The sequence below is a fragment of the Rutidosis leptorrhynchoides genome, chromosome 6 (genome assembly GCF_046630445.1).
Source record: "Rutidosis leptorrhynchoides isolate AG116_Rl617_1_P2 chromosome 6, CSIRO_AGI_Rlap_v1, whole genome shotgun sequence".
Lineage (NCBI taxonomy): Eukaryota > Viridiplantae > Streptophyta > Magnoliopsida > Asterales > Asteraceae > Rutidosis > Rutidosis leptorrhynchoides.
Genome location: NC_092338.1, coordinates 383,881,356 through 383,898,530, shown reverse-complemented (window position 1 = coordinate 383,898,530; position 17,175 = coordinate 383,881,356). Strand labels below are relative to the sequence as shown.

Sequence of the window (17,175 nt, the reverse complement as noted above, 5' to 3'; positions counted from 1 at the left end):
ATGCTCGATACAAATCATGAGTCTTCTTAGTGCAAATACTTGTACTATATAATCTCAAGTCTCCTATCCTTTTTATAAGTGTTCTCCTCATTTGCAATTTTTTTTTCTCGAGCGATGTGGGAAACGGAGTATCAATTACTTTGTGAATAGAAGTTAAAATTTCGTTCCAGGCATTCCTGAAAGTTAAATACTTTATAGTATGAAACCTTTCATATTAATATATATAGAGTTAAGTTTAAATTGACTTAACAATAATAACAACATACATGTATGCATATATACACTTTTATACTCCCAATATAATAATATGTATAAAAGCTCGTTTAGGCTCGCGAGCCTGTTCGAGCTCGACATCTGAAGCTCGAGCTCGAGCTCGTTTAATAAACGATCCTTAACCTAAGCTCGAACTCGGGCTCGAGCTCGTTTAGGCTCGGCTCGAATCGAGCTTTTAACGAGCCGATCTCAAGTAGCTCACGAGTAGCTCGGCTCATTTACAGCCCTACTTTCAACATTCTGAAAATTTGTCTTTGTGTTCTTTAGCCAACCATTTTGCATTCCATTGACGGTTCTCTCGTTTCAAGCACGACTCGTGCTCCTGTATGTACGGATCAATAGCTGCAGTGTGTTGTAACACAGTAAAATGTGCGTCATGTATATCGCCAACATTTTTTGGATACCCCAAATCGCGCCCAATTGTCCCTTGGCCAGATAGTCTACCTTCATGTCGACTTAATGGAATCCCGACACTTTTGATCCCATCCATATAGTCTGTGCAGAAGTCGATGACCTCTTCGGAAGCATATCCTTCGACGATACTACCTTCTGGTCGATTGTGGTTCCTTACATACCCTTTTAAGATACTCATATATCTTTCGAATGGATACATGTAGCGTAAGAAAACTGGACCGGATTCCCTGATTTCTCCGACAATGTGAGAAACCAAGTGAACCATGACATCAAAGAAAGAAGGTGGAAAATACATCTCAAGTTCACAAAGAGTGAGTATAATATCTCTTTGATATTCATTCAAAACCTCAGGATCAATCACCTTCGAATGAATCATGTTGAAAAATAAGCATAGTTTTGTTATTGTGTGTCGTATGCGGTCAGGTAAAATTCCACGAATTGCAAAAGGAATCATCTGAGTCATTAGTACATGGCAGTCATGTGACTTCATACCGGATAACTTCAAATCTTTCATCGAAACCAATTTCCTAATGTTAGACGAATAACCTGATGGAACCTTAACACCATATAAACATTCGCAAAATTTAGTTTTCTCGTCCTTCGACATGGTGTAACAAGCCGGGGGAAGAAACTTGGTGATCCTTCCTGGTATTGGTTTAGGTGTTAACTCAGGTCTGATATTCATTAGTTCCATGTCCTTTCGAACCTTAATTCCGTCTTTTGTTTTTCCAGGAATGTTCAACAGTAACCCCACCAAACTTTCACAAACATTTTTCTCGATATGCATAACATCTAGACAATGTCGGACGCGTAAATGCTTCCAATACGGTAATTTCCAAAATATGGATTTTTTTTCCACATCCCTTTCGGCGGACCATTACCGGTTTTTCCCAACACAACTTTTAGCTTCTTAACCATTTTGAAAATTGTTTTTCCATACGATCGTGGCGGTAGAACGCTTTTCTCTACAGTACCATCAAATAAGTCTTTTTGGAGCGATAAGGGTGATTTACAGCAAGCTCTCTTCTATGTCCCATAAATGCTGGTTTCCTACAATTTTTCAACCATATCGAGTGAGTATTTTTCTCACAAACAGGACATGCCTTTTTCCCTTTCGTAGTATATCCAGACAAATTACCATACGCTGGAAAATCGTTAATGGTGCAAAAAAGCATTGCCCGTAGTTGGAAGTACTTTTTCTTGTATGAATCATAGACTTGTACACTGGTATCCCATAGTAACTTTAAGTCATCAATCAACGGTGCCAAATAAACATCAATGTTGTTTCCAGGTTGTTTTGGGCCTTGAATTAAAAGAGATAGCATTATGTGTTTTCGTTTCATACATAGCTAAGATGGAAGGTTGTAAATGCATAACAAAACAGGCCACGTGCTATGACCGCTACTCAAATCTCCGAAAGGATTCATTCCATCTGAACTAAGTCCCAACCTAATATCCCTCATTCCCAAAGTCTTCAAATTCGTTATCAATAGTTCTCCATTGAACTAAATCAGCCACATGTCTTATTTTTCCATCCTTTTTACCCTCTTCCGCATGCCAACGTAATAATTTTACTGTTTTAGCATTCGCAAATAACCTCTTCAATCTTGGTATGATAGGGAAATACCACAATACTTTTGCAGGAGGTCCATTTTCGTCACTGTCTTCGTCAGTTGGTTTTCCACGTTTATACCTAGATGTACCACATACCTTACACTCATGAAGGTTTTCATTTTCATTCCTGTATAGCATACAATCATTTGGACATGCATGTATTCTTTGTATTTCCAATCCATCGGGCACATCAATTTCTTGGCATAGTATGTTGAAACTGGCAACTCATTATCTTCGGGGAGCATTTTATGCAACAACTCTAACAAGCTAGTGAAACTTGTTTCACTCCAACCATTGTTTGCTTTTAGATTTAACAGTTTTATCACGGCAGAAAGTTTTAAAAATTTCGTACAACCGTTGTATAACGGTTTTTCAGAGTCAACTTTAAGTTGTTCAAATTTCTCATGATACTGTTCGTCAACATTATCCTCAATATCCTCAAACATGGCCTCAAAATTATCGTTATCACTAATGTATGAATCTTCTTCGTTTAATTGATTGGAATCTGAAGAGCCTGGGTTATGATCAGTTAATGATTCACCGTGATAAGACCAACAAGTGTACCCTCTCATAAATCTGTTTATTATAAGATGATTTCTGATATCGGTAGAATCCTTGAAGGACTTCCCATTCATACATTTTTTACAAGGACAAATGATTACAGTGCTTCCTTTATTTAATTGATCAGTCTCCGCAATGGTTATAAATTCTTCAAGCCGTTTCAGATAGTCGGTGCTAGTCCGTCCTATGTTGTACATCCATTTAGTCCGATCAATCCGATCCATCTGTATAAAAATCAGAAAATTAAAGGATTAATACAAATTAATCAACAACTATGATGTATTTAATTATTATTATAATTTATAAGTATAAGTATATATATATATATATATATATATATATATATATATATATATATATATATATATATATATATATATATATATATATATATAATAATAATAATAATAATAATAATAATAATAATAACATAAGTAAATATAATATCATAATTTATAAGTATTTAATTATTATCATCTATATTTAATTAATAACATAATTCATCTGCATCACCATCGACACTACTCATCGACATTCTGTACTTGAACCCCAATTCTCAACTTCCAAATCCCAATTACTCGTCGATCACCATCGACATTCTTTGAACCCTAATAGATATAACAAGACCCCGTAATTGTTCAATCTGCAACAAAACCCAATCCTATTCAATTTGTATAACCTAATTTCTAAATCGTACAAGAAGTAAGATGTCTGGTGAGTTCCCCAATCGAATTGTTTGATTTACTTTTTATATGCATGTTCGATTCTAATTCAATTTTGATTTCAATCTTCAGTATTTTAATTACGTTATCTTCGATTTTAATTTTCAGGAATTCGTTACACTAAAAGAACAGTAAATAAATTGTACAAACGAACTGCTAATATGAATTCTGTAAGTACATTACTTTAATTTTGAATGATGTTCTTGTTCATGTTACTTCTTGTTGTGTTTGTTTTATGAATTCTTTAAGTATACTAGTTATTGACATAAAAATGATATATAAGTAGAATTAATAAAAGCTTTATGTCCAGCATGTTGTTCGTATTATGTTACTTGAATTAATAAAACTAGTTTACTTACTGTTGTTCAGGTTATGAATTTTTGTTGGGTTCAATTTTTAACTGTTGTTCAAACTTTGATTTTTTATCGGTCAAGAAAACAAATGTGGTAGGGTTCAAGTGTTCAACCATTATGGACAGTATGTTTTATGAATTCTGTAGAAACCAATAGATAAACTAGTTATGTATAGAAAATGATCTGATAAGTGACAAGCAAAACACATATCAAACTAAAGAACAAACATGATAACTTTAAGATTTAATTATTGTGTTGTTGACTAATGTATTTTTTATGTGCACAGGACCGACATGATACGGATATGAACGAGGAATTTCAGGAAAATTATGTTCCGCCGAAAAGAGGCGTCAACAAGCAACTGAAAAAAATATCCGGTGAGGTTGAATTCAACAGACTCGAAGAAGCTATAGGAAAAAATCAAAAAGCCTTTTCCAGTAACATAGGTGTTTTGACAAGGCGTAGGATTAATTTTCTTGTCGATACTTGGAAAAAGGTACATTCTGACGACAAAGATGCCTTGTGGTTGAAAATTAAGGTATAAATTACTAAGATCTAAGAAATTTGGGTTTAAGTAATTCTGTCTTTATATATGTAACAACATTGACCACTTATTTTAAACGTCTACAGAAACAACATGCTATAAAAGACGATTTTGCTAAGAAACAGACACTTAAACACTGCAACAGTGTGTTTACGAGATTCAGGAGGAAGCTACAAAATTATATGGATGAAGGGAAGCTTCCTTATAAGGAAGATAAAGAGTACGGATTCATAAGTCCAGAAAAATGGACTAAGTTTTGTGAACTTGAAGACACACCAACAAAATGGGTTAGTGTTACTCATTTATTTTTTAACTCTATGTAGTTAATTATGTATTTTGTAACTAATGTTCTCTTAAATCCCATGTAAAATGTAAAGGAACTACGAGAACAAGGACTCATAAACGCACTGCAAAAAGAGAAAGAAAGCATTGCCCATGTTGGTCGTTGTGGGTATCGAGGCCAACAAGAAAAATGGGAGCAGGAACAAAATGATCCAGAAAGCATACTGTGTACCACGATATCACTGATACTGCTACAAGGAACTATGTGTTGGGTAGGACGAAGATCGATACAGGAGGAAAGAGGAAATTATGTGCCGATACGTCGCTGATAGATAAGATGGTAACATAATTTTTTTCTTTTTATTATTAGCCTTATTAATTCCCAATTGTACTATAACCGATTACTTTATTGCTTGTTTACAATCCTATATGAATCATTCTTCAATTTTATCGATATAAATCATTCCTTTTTCATATTTTTTTTTCAAAATTTCATTTTTTTAATTTTTCAATTATTCTTTTTTCTTTTTTAATTGTTTTTATAAATATGGGTGATTGGAAGCTTTGACCATTGTCATCCCTACGTACGTTTGTTGTTTTAATCCAGGTAAAAACTGATAAAGAGGGCGGGGATCCCTTGTTACTACATGTTGGCAAAGAACATGGTGGTAGGACAAGGGGTCTTAGTAGCACAATTGGGTTTAGCAAAATCGGTAAAAAGCAGAAAGTGGGGAGCGGTAAAAAGCGGAAATTGGGGAGCAGTAAAAAGCATAAAGTGGTTTTAGCCTTGAAAAACACAAAGGTAATTGATATAATTGATCAAATTTTTTGCAGGTGCTTAATGGTTAATCTATTCTTTAATTTTTTAACAACGTTTGGTGGTCGAATAACATCATTATAGTATTCTCTATTATTTGTTTTTGTTCCTATCAATGAAATATTGTATGATCAGAATTGGGCTGTTGATGACAATGAGAAGATGGTTGACAATGAGAATCTTCATGAAGATCCAGCGACCGATGAAGTTATTGTTGAAAATGAGAAGCATGATGAAGATCCAGTGATCGAACAAGATATTGTCAACCATGAGAATTTTGATGACTATCCCGTGATTGAAGAAGCCTCAGATACAGAGACCGAAGAAGAAGAACAACAAGAAGAAGAACAACAAGAACAATCAACTGAAGAAGATGGTGACAATGGAGAATCAGCAACAGGAGGAGAACCGAAGAGCGAAGAAGAAAACGTTCCAGTGATTAAAGAAATAGATGCAATGTTGAAGAATCCAAGAATTGAAGAAAAAATTCCGGTACAACCAATAAGAAGAAGAAAATCGGAATGAATCCTAAAGATCAAGCTATCAAAAAATGTTTTCGTCAAAGATGGAAAAGGTATGACTGAAATTAATCCAATTGTTATGGACTAAATATCCTTGATCGATACTTGAAATGTTACTGTAACTTTTGTATGCTTACTTTGTTGGAAACTAACGTTATTTTGTTATGTTAATGTAACCTATTTTAATAGGTTCGTGTACACAGTATATATGTAGTTTTATATTTGTGTGGGCTATTCTGCAACAATTTATGTTCTGTGCACTGGCTGGCATATATAGATGTATTATATTGGTGTGTATGTTTTGTTTGTTTGGTTCCTGCACACTTGTATGCTCTGTATGTGATACTGCACTAAAAGTACGGTATATTCGTTTTTGTATTGGGCATAGATATATAGCCTTTGTTTGGTTTTGATTTGGCAAAATTATAGGCATGTTACGTTTTGGATGTCCAGGTTTAATCAGAAGGATTTGCACCTAAGTTATAGTTTATAGATAGGCTATAGGTTAAATAATGTTTATAGGTTAGATGATATGGCAATCAAAATTATATGGCAAGTATTAGGTTGGGGTAGTTATATTCTGTGGAAAACAAGACATTCCAAAGTGTTCAAAAATAAAAATTTCGACTGCTTCAGTGTTAGTTAATGAGATACAAATATTATCTTATGAGTGGATATCTAGGAGACTTCAAAATTCGAGAGTATATTGGTTCAAATGGCTTTGAAATCCGAGTGGTTATCTCGTGTTGTAACTTGGCTGTATATCTTTTCGAAACAGCTTAGTTGCAAACTAACTGGGCTGTAATCTTAGATTGGTTCAAGTGGCTTATCTCATAACAAACTAACTGGGCTGTATATCTTAGTTGCAATCTCAGCAACTTGCAGGTTATTTTTGGGATGTTGCTGGGCTATTTTGGCTCATGTATTGTTTGTTTGTGTTTTTTACTCGTAGTATGAATTGTACTAGTTTAGGTCTGTGTTGATATACTAGCTCACATATTGATTGTATTGTGGCTAGTTCATGCTCTGTATCATTGTTTCAAGTTAATTTATCAAATTGCTTTTCTTAAAAAATAACAATTGAGACGAAGATACATTGGTTGCTATCCGACATCCAATAAGACAACGACCCAATTATTATATATACTATTACATGTTTTTTTGATTGTTTTTTATATCAAACAACAAGAAAACAAAACTTACTGTATCATGCATAAACAAGAAAGAAAAAACATACCTTTGATCGATTTTGATATGTTGATTGTTAAATGTACTCCACGTGATTTAAACTTGACAGATAATGAAGACTTATGTACGTTGATATGATGATCGATATTGTTAAATGAATAATATGGAAGATAAGTATAGAAAATTAACAATCGATCATATTGTCAATTTATATTGTAATTTATATTGTTAATTTATATATGTTGATTGATATAAAAAACTATTTTTTTAAAAATTATTTGTAATTTATATAAGTTAATAGATAGATAGATATAAATATATATATATTATAGTTATTTTTGTATTATAATATATATTCATAATTATCTCTTGAGAAAAATACTCATTCCTTAAATCAAATTCATTCCAAATTTAAACTAGCTCCTAATTGATCTCTTCTACCCACGTTAATGTTAACCGACATAACCTGTTAATTTGTTTACGGTGTTAGTGTTATCAACATATTAGACGTGTTAAACTAATTAGACGTGTGCCTTCTAAGTAATTTAGACGTGTTACAATTAGACGTGTTGATCAAACTAAATTAGACGTGTCTGGGGTAAGTTAATTAAACGTGTTGTCACTTAGACGTGTGCCTGGTACAACTTATTAGACGTGTTGTCAAATAGACGTGTTCCCGGTAAAAATTATAAGACGTGGTTACCAATAAGAGGTGTTACCCTTAGTTAGACGTGTTGTAGGATTCTAATTAGACGTGTTCTGACTTACATTTAGTGGTGTTCCGATATTTTTAACAAAAATTAACCATTTAGACGTGTTCATGTTTCTTAATTAGACGTGTGGATTGAGGAACGCGTCTATATGAGGGGCACTAAATGAGCCGATTTGTAGTAGTGCATGCTCAAATCCGCCCCTGCCTACAACTACATTATTACGGAGTAATACAAAATAAAAATTGTGTAATGTAAGGTCCATCAACCATGACTTCTTCGAAGTGTGTTGTTTGTCTGTATTTATGGATTTATATGGAGGTTATGATACACAGTGTTTTGTTAAGAGTTCGATCGATTTCGCATCAGTTGTTTATAAGTTCGACAAATCAAGTGGTAAGAAATCAATAGTCAAAGGTTCAAGCGTGGAGAACTCTATCGTGACTCGTGAGATTCGACTTTCACGGCACTCATACTACTCATTATTTCATCGAAAGAGGCAAAAGGAAACTTTGGGATAGAGTTTTTTACGCTTCAACCTTCGGCTATTGCTTTCTTACCAATTGATACCATTACCAACAATCACCTCCTTCGAAACCTTTGACCCTGATTCAAAAGTACCTGAAGATCAGCCTAAAAATTTGCAAAAATCTAAGAAGAAACGAATAGGACGATTGGTTCAAAGAGCCGAAATAAAGATATTCACCGAAATTTATCAAAGACGTTTGATGTTTCCCTCACTTTTGTTCTCACGGTTTTTGGTTTGAGTCATAGATGGTCTCTAATCTTTCGTTGTTAGTTAGATTGGTTACCTTCTTTGTTTGATTTTTATTTGCTCTACTGTTTATTCACCTTGTTTAGTCTTGTGGTATTTGTGGTGAACTCTAGTAGGTTTTGTTATAGTTGAGCTCGATAGCTTTGTGGCATTATAAGTATGTTGGAGCTTCATTTTCTTTTATGAAAACCCCCATTGGTAAGATAGTTCTCGTTTTTCGCCAAACAAAAGAACATAGTGTTTAGTTATACACACTTCTTTTTTTCTAATTTATTATTCACTATTTCGTTTTGTGATGTCCAAACTAATTGCTGAATTTCAATTCATATAATAGATAATAGATACAAATAATAAGCAAAAGTTATTTTATGTTGTTAATGTATGCATGTAAAATATAAAGATAAATAAAAAGTAAAGGGTAAACCGACAAAAAAGTAAAATGTTATAATGATGTTTTTAAACTGTGTGTTCTTTGTTTATGGACTCTAATTAATATTGTAATAGGTAAAGTATTAGGTATGCATGTGTGATAATGTGTTATGCTGATATGGTATCGATGTAATAGCTAAGTTATACACAGTATTAGGTGTAACATGGAGTGGTCTAAGACCACTTACAATCAGGCCTAGATATTACATGAGGCGGAGATGAAATTTTTTTTTTTTTTTTTTTTTTGATAGCTTGTGAAGTTGAGGTTTCGTTTGTTTTCGTTTATCTGTTGGCTTTATGGAATGATTTTTTATCGGGCCTTGTTGGTTTTGATTACGATCCCACTTCTTTTTCCTTATTTGTCCGGTTGTCCCTCCATTTTTTCGTTTTGTTAAATTTGGAGCCTAGCTTAAGGTGTAGGAGTTATTTGTTTGTTTCTAGTTGTTTGGCTGGTTTGGGGCTTTGTTTGCCCTGTGTTTTGTATGTAATTTGGTCTTCAGCGTTTCGTTGATATTCTTAATTTATAAAGTTTTTAGTTTTTTCACGAAATAAAAATTTTCACAAATCATGATGTCTAGTCATCAATCCAATTTCTTTTAATTATATAAGAATTTGTGAAAGTTCATGATTTACAATAGTCTTAGCTTGAAGATTATAGTTAACAACCATAAGTTACATAAATTCATCAGTTAAATTACCAACTTTCATGCATACTAGCACATAATATTATTTGGTTTGTATGAAAGTTGTTGGAAAAGTGGCGAAGCCAATCTCAAAAGGCAAGAAGGGTAAGACTATCGTTGGGTAATTTGGTTTGTTCCTTTATCTATTATTTCGTTTCGTGTTTGTTGTAGCGTTCTAGTGTTTTGTAGCTGTTTGTTTTTGTTGTGTCTGCGTTAGGTTATTAGTTGATTCATTTTGTTTTGGCTTGACTGTTTGTTGTGGGCTTGTTTTTCTGCTAGGTTGTAGTTAGATTCCGCTCCGTTAGGTTGAGTTTGTTTTATTGGTTCCGAGTCTTGCCGCATGTTCCTTGATTGCATCTTTGTTCGTCTTTTCATCTTCCGGTGAATCGACTTTATAATAATACGTGTTATTTAGTAAAAGAAAATCACATAATATTTTTAATTGGTTATGTTAAATAATAATAATTGAAATAATTAGTTTCACTTAGTACTTGAAGGATTGCCATTAATAAAATTCTTACGTTAAAATTACTAAATTATAAGTTATCGATCAACCGTCCTGCCTCATTGCTATCGATAAAACGACCATTATTGCCGTCGTTACTCTCTAATGTAATAAATCTATTACTAGTAAAATGACCCGTGAAATCACGGGTTTGTCTAAAAAAAACATTTTAATGATATGTTTTATGTATCAAGTGAATGTAAATGTTAAAGTCATTTTGTTTAATGCTCCGTGGAACCACAGATTCTGACTAAAAAACTTGTCGTTGTTTTTACAAACATATTGATATACTTATTCGTTTTTATTTTTTTTTATTTATTCCTTTTTACCGTATGTTTGATTAATTTCAATATTTTTGGTAATTTTGTAAATTTTAAATAAAAGTAATTAATTTTTATGACATCATCAAGATATTTTCAATTTTTTTTTTCTAATAAAAGAGAGTAACTTAATAATAAAATCATCATTTTAACATTTTAATAGAAACTATAGATAGATAGATATCTTTTCAAAAATCACCAAATTATAAGGATAGGTAGGTGTAATAAATCTATTATCTTTCTAAAAATCACCAAATTACGTGGCCTGACATGCCAAACACATGAGAGAATTTTTATCATTTTAATTTCTTGTTCTCTTTCACTCTCTAAATTCATCTTCATCACCGTTAATATCATAAAGTCTAAAATAATAATTTCAACATGAAAATAAAAATTCTAACAGATAATCACACTCATCCGCTCCCTTCTCCGCCCACCATTAACCACTGTCACTTTCTGGACCATGCATACGACACAACTTATATTATATTTAGCACTTTGAATCTTAAATATATTTATCTTTAAGAGCATATTTAATGGCGGTGCATATTAATGAGTAAACGTTTTTATTTAGTAATTGATATTACTTTTAAAATTATATGGGTTATATATAATTACAATGTGAGTTAAATAATATGCCTTAAAACTATTTATACCATGCTAAATCATGCTTAAACAAAAATAATAATATGATAGAAATTTAAAACGTGCAAAAAGAACATGAAAATGAGTAAAATATCATTTTCGTCATCTAGATGACCTCGAATGGCAAGACACCTTCAGAGAGTCTTGCTCCTTATTCTCTTTTAGAGTGATCTTAGTAATTTCAATACAATCTGAAACTAAAAATTATTCGCTGCCAAATAAATCAATTTGGCGGCTCATATTAATGAGTTAAAATTTGTATTTAGTGAAGTGATATTAGTTTCAAAATTATATGCGTTATACATAATTACAATGTGAGTGAAATAATAGGCCTTCAAACTATTTATACCATCCTAAGTCATGCTTAAACAAAAATTATAATATGATAGAAATTCAAAAACGTTCAAAAATAACATTAAAATGAGTAAAATACTATTTTCGTCATCTAGAATACCTCGAATATCAAGAAACCTTCAGGGAGTCCTGCTCCTTGTTCTCTTTTAGGGTGATCTTAGGAATTTCAGCACAATTTGAAACTGAAAAATTATGCGTCGCCAAATGTTACTCCATTTGGTAACACATATTAATGAGATAAAAATATTTATTTAATGAAGTGTTATTAGTATCATAGTTATATGCGCTATAATTAATTACAATATGAGTTAAATAATTTGCCTTGTCATGCTTAAATAAAAATAATAATATGATAAAAATTCAAAACGTGTAAAAAGAACATAAAAATGAGTAAAATAACATTTTCGTCATCTAGACAACCTCGAATGGGGCAAGAAACCTTCAGGGAATCTTGCTCGTTGTCTCTTTTAGAGTGATCTTAGGAATTTCAGCATAATCTAAAACCAAAAATTATGCGCCGTCAAAATAATACTCAATTTGGCGGCGCATATTAATGAGTTAAAATTTGTATATTTAGTGAAGTGATATTAGTTTCAAAATTATATGCGTTATACATAATTACAATGTGAGTAAAATAGTAGGCCCTCAAACTGTGTATAACATCCTAAGTCATGCTTAAACAAAAATAATAATATGATAGAAATTCAAAAACGTTTAAAAAGTACATTAAAGTGAGTAAAATACCATTTTCGTCATCTAGACGACCCCAAATGGCAAGACACCTTCAGGGAATCTTGCTCCTTATCTCTTTTAGGATGATCTAAGGAATGTCAGCACAATCTGGAACCGAAACTTATGCGCCGTCAAATATCACTCCATTTGACGACACATATTAATGAGTTAAAAATATTTATTTAGTGAAGTGATATTAGTATCAAAATTATATGCGTTATAGTTAATTACAATGTGAGTTAAATGATATGCTTCAAAACTATGCATACCATGCTAAGTCATGCTTAAACAAAACTAATAATATAAAAGAAATTCAAAACGTTTAAAAAGAACATCAAAATGAGTAAAGTACCATTTTCATCATCTAGACGACCTCGAATGGCAAGACACCTTCGTGGATTCTTACTCCTTGTTCTCTTTTAAGGTGATCTTAGGAACTTAAGCACAATCTGAAACCGAAAATTATGCGCCACCAAATGTTACACCATTTAGCGGCACATATTAATGCGTTAAATTTTTTATTTAATGGAGTGATATTAGTTTCAAAATTGTATGCGTTATATATAATTACAATGTGAGTGAAATAATAAGCTTTAAAACTATTTTATTCTTGCTAAGTCAAGCTTAAACAAAAATTATAATATGATAGGAATTAAAAATGTTTAAAAAAACATTAAAATGAGTAAAGTAGCATTTTTGTAATCTAGACGACCTCGAATGGCAAGACACCTTCAAGGAGTATTACCCCTTGTTCTCTTTTAAGCTGATTTTAGGAATTTCAACACAATCTGAAACTGAATATTATGCGCTATCAAATGTTACTCAATTTGACGGCTTATATTAATGAGTTAAAATTTGTATTTATTAAAGTGATATTAGTTTCAAAATTATATGCGTTATACATAATTGCAATTTCTGAAAAATAATATGCCTTAACACTATTTATGCTATGCTAAGTCATGGTTTAACAATAGATAATAATATGATAGAAATTCAAAACGTTTAAAAAGAACATTAAAATGAGTAAAATAACATTTTCGTCATCAAGACGACCTCGAATGGCAAGACACCTTCAGGGAGTCTTGCTATTTGTTCTCTTTTAGAGTGATCTTAGCAATTTCAGCACAATTTGAAACCGAAAATAATGCGCCATCAAATGTTACTCCATTTGGCGGTGCATATTAATGAGTTAAAATTTGTATTTAGTAAAGTGATATTAGTTTCAAAATTATATGCGTTATACATAATTACAATGTGAGTGAAATAATAGGTCTTAAAACTATTTATACCAAGCTAAGTCATGGTTAAACAAAAATAATAATATGATAGAAATTTAAAACGGGTAAAAAGAATAGAAAAATGAGTAAAATACCATTTTCGTCATCTAGATGACCTCGAATGGCAAGACACCTTCAGGGAGACTTCCTCCTTGTTCTCTTTTAGAGTGATCATAGTAATTTCAGCACAATTTGAAATCGAAAATTATGCGCCGCCAAATAATACTCAATTTGACGGTGCATATTAATGAGTTAAAAATATTTATTTAGTGAAGTGATATTAGTATCAAAATTATATGCGTTATACATAATTACAATGTGAGAGAAATAATAGGTCTTAAAACTAATTATACCATGCTAAGTTATGCTTAAACAAAAATAATAATCTAAAAGAAAAATTCAATAAATTTAAAAAGAACATTAAAATGAGTAAAGTACCAGACACCTTCGGGGATTCTTGCTGAAATGTCCCGTTCATATTGATTATAAACGTTCCATATTAATTGATTTCGTTGCGAGGTTTTGACCTCTATATGAGACGTTTTCAAAGACTGCATTCATTTTTAAAACAACCATAACCTTTATTTTATCAATAAAGGTTTCAAAAGCATTACGTAGATTATCAAATAATGATAATCTAAAATATACTGTTTACACACGACCATTACATAATGGTTTACAATAGAAATATATTACATCGACATATGTTTCTTAAATGCAGTTTTTACACAATATCATACAAACATGGACTCCAAATCTTGTCCTTATTTTAGTATGCAACAGCGGAAGCTCTTAGTATTCACCTGAGAATAAACATGCTTTAAACGTCAACAAAAATGTTGGTGAGTTATAGGTTTAACCTATATATATATCAAATCGTAACAATAGACCACAAGATTTCATATTTCAATACGCATCCCATACATAGAGATAAAAATCATTCATATGGTGAACACCTGGTAACCGACATTAACAAGATGCAAATATAAGAATATCCCCATCATTCCGGGACACCCTTCGGATATGATATAAATTTCGAAGTACTAAAGCATCCAGTACTTTGGATGGGGTTTGTTAGGCCCAATAGATCTATCTTTAGGATTCGCGTCAATTAGGGTGTCTGTTCCCTAATTCTTAGATTACCAGACTTAATAAAAAGGGGCATATTCGATTTCGATAATTCAACCATAGAATGTAGTTTCACGTACTTGTGTCTATTTTGTAAATCATTTATAAAACCTGCATGTATTCTCATCCCAAAAATATTAGATTTTAAAAGTGGGACTATAACTCACTTTCACAGATTTTTACTTCGTCGGGAAGTAAGACTTGGCCACTGGTCGATTCACGAACCTATAACAAATATGTACATATATATCAAAGTATATTCAAAATATATTTACAACACTTTTAATACATTTTGATGTTTTAAGTTTATTAAGTCAGCTGTCCTCGTTAGTAACCTACAACTAGTTGTCCAACGTTAGATGTACAGAAAAAATTGATATATATTATCTTGAATCAATCCACGACCCAGTGTATACATGTCTCAGGCTAGATCACAACTCAAAGTATATATATTTTTGGAATCAACCTCAACCCTGTATAGCTAACTCCCACATTACTGCATATAGAGTGTCTATGGTTGTTTCAAATAATATATACACATGGGTCGATATGATATGTCAAAACATTTGCATACGTGTCTATGGTATCCCAAGATTACATAATATATTAGAATACATGTATAATACAATATAAGTTAGCTAGGATATGATTAATATAGATTTGTTACCAATTTTCACGTTGCTACAACAAGAAAAATTATCCAATCTTGTTTTACCCATAACTTCTTCATTTTAAATCCGTTTTGAGTGAATCAAATTGCTATGGTTTCATATTGAACTCTATTTTATGAATCTAAACAGAAAAAGTATAGGTTTGTAGTCAGAAATATAAGTTACAAGTTGTTTTTGTAAAGGTAGTCATTTCAGTCGAAAGAACGACGTCTAGATGACCATTTTAGAAAACATACTTCCACTTTGAGTTTAATCATGATTTTTGGATATAGTTTCATGTTCATAATAAAAATCATTTTCCCAGAATAACAACTTTTAAATCAAATTTTATCATAATTTTTAATTAACTAACCCAAAACAGCCCGCAGTGTTACTACGACGGCGTATGTCCGGTTTTACAGTGTTCTTCGTGTTTCCAGGTTTTAAATCATTAAGTTAGCATATTATATAGATATAGAAAATGTGTTTAGTTGATTTTAAAAGTCAAGTTAGAAGGATTAACTTTTGTTTGCAAACAAGTTTAGAATTAACTAAACTATGTTCTAGTGATTTCAAGTTTAAACCTTCGAATAAGATAGCTTTATATGTATGAATCGAATAATGTTATGAACGTCATTACTACCTCAAGTTTTCTGGATAAAGCTACTGGAAATGAAAAAAATGGATCTAGCTTCAAAGGATCCTTGGATGGATTGAAAGTTCTTGAAGCAGAATCATGACACGAAAACAAGTTCAAGTATGATTTCCATTCGAAATAAGATTGTTATAGTTATAGAAATTGAATCAAAGTTTGAATATGAGTATTACCTTGTATTAGAAAGATATCTTACTGTAAATAAGAAAGATTTCTTGAGGTTGGATGATCACTCTACAAGATTGGAAATAAGCTAGCAAACTTGGAAGTATTCTTGATTTTATGAAACTAGAACTTGTAGAATTTATGAAGAACACTTAGAACTTGAAGATAGAACTTGAGAGAGATCAATTAGATGAAGAAAATTGAAGAATGAAAGTGTTTTTAGGTATTTTTGGTCGTTGGTGTATGGATTAGATATATAGGATATGTAATTTTGTTTTCATGTAAATAAGTCATGAATGATTACTCATATTTTTGTAATTTTGTGAGATATTTCATGCTAGTTGCCAAATTATGGTTCCCACATATGTTAGGTGACTCACATGGGCTGCTAAGAGCTGATCATTGGAGTGTATATACCAATAGTACATACATCTAAAAGTTTTGTATTGTATGAGTACAAATACGGGTGCATACGAGTAGAATTGTTGATGAAACTGAACGAGGATGTAATTGTAAGCATTTTTGTTAAGTAGAAGTATTTTGATAAGTGTATTGAATTCTTTCAAAAGTGTATGAATACATATTAAAACACTACATGTATATACATTTTAACTGAGTCGTTAAGTCATCGTTAGTCGTTACATGTAAGTGTTGTTTTGAAACCTTTAGGTTAACGATCTTGTTAAATGTTGTTAACCCATTGTTTATTAAATCAAATGAGATGTTAAATTATTACATTATCATGATATCATGATGTATTGATATATCTTAATATGATATATATACATTAAATATCGTTACAACGATAATCGTTACATATATGTCTCGTTTCAAAATCATTAAGTTAGTAGTCTTGTT

The 17,175-nt window shown here is 31.6% G+C and overlaps 1 protein-coding gene across 1 annotated transcript; it reads right to left on the bottom strand.

Moving 5' to 3' along the window:
• Positions 1 to 2,136: 2,136 nt before the first annotated feature.
• LOC139854953 (uncharacterized) lies at positions 2,137 to 3,086 on the bottom strand. Its single transcript, XM_071844223.1, has 2 exons — positions 2,491 to 3,086; positions 2,137 to 2,380 (listed from the first exon to the last, which is right to left on the bottom strand). The coding sequence occupies exons 1-2, from the start codon at positions 3,084 to 3,086 to the stop codon at positions 2,137 to 2,139; spliced, it is 840 nt and encodes a 279-aa protein (XP_071700324.1).
• Positions 3,087 to 17,175: the final 14,089 nt, after the last annotated feature.

Excerpts from the sequence above, each read along its gene's own strand:
- LOC139854953 (XM_071844223.1), bottom strand. The coding sequence starts at position 3,086 with ATGGATCGGATTGATCGGACTAAATGGATGTACAACATAGGACGGACT. Across the intron at positions 2,381-2,490 it reads TACTATGCCAAGAAATTGAT|GTATAAACGTGGAAAACCAA; the intron begins GTGCCCGATGGA and ends TGGTACATCTAG.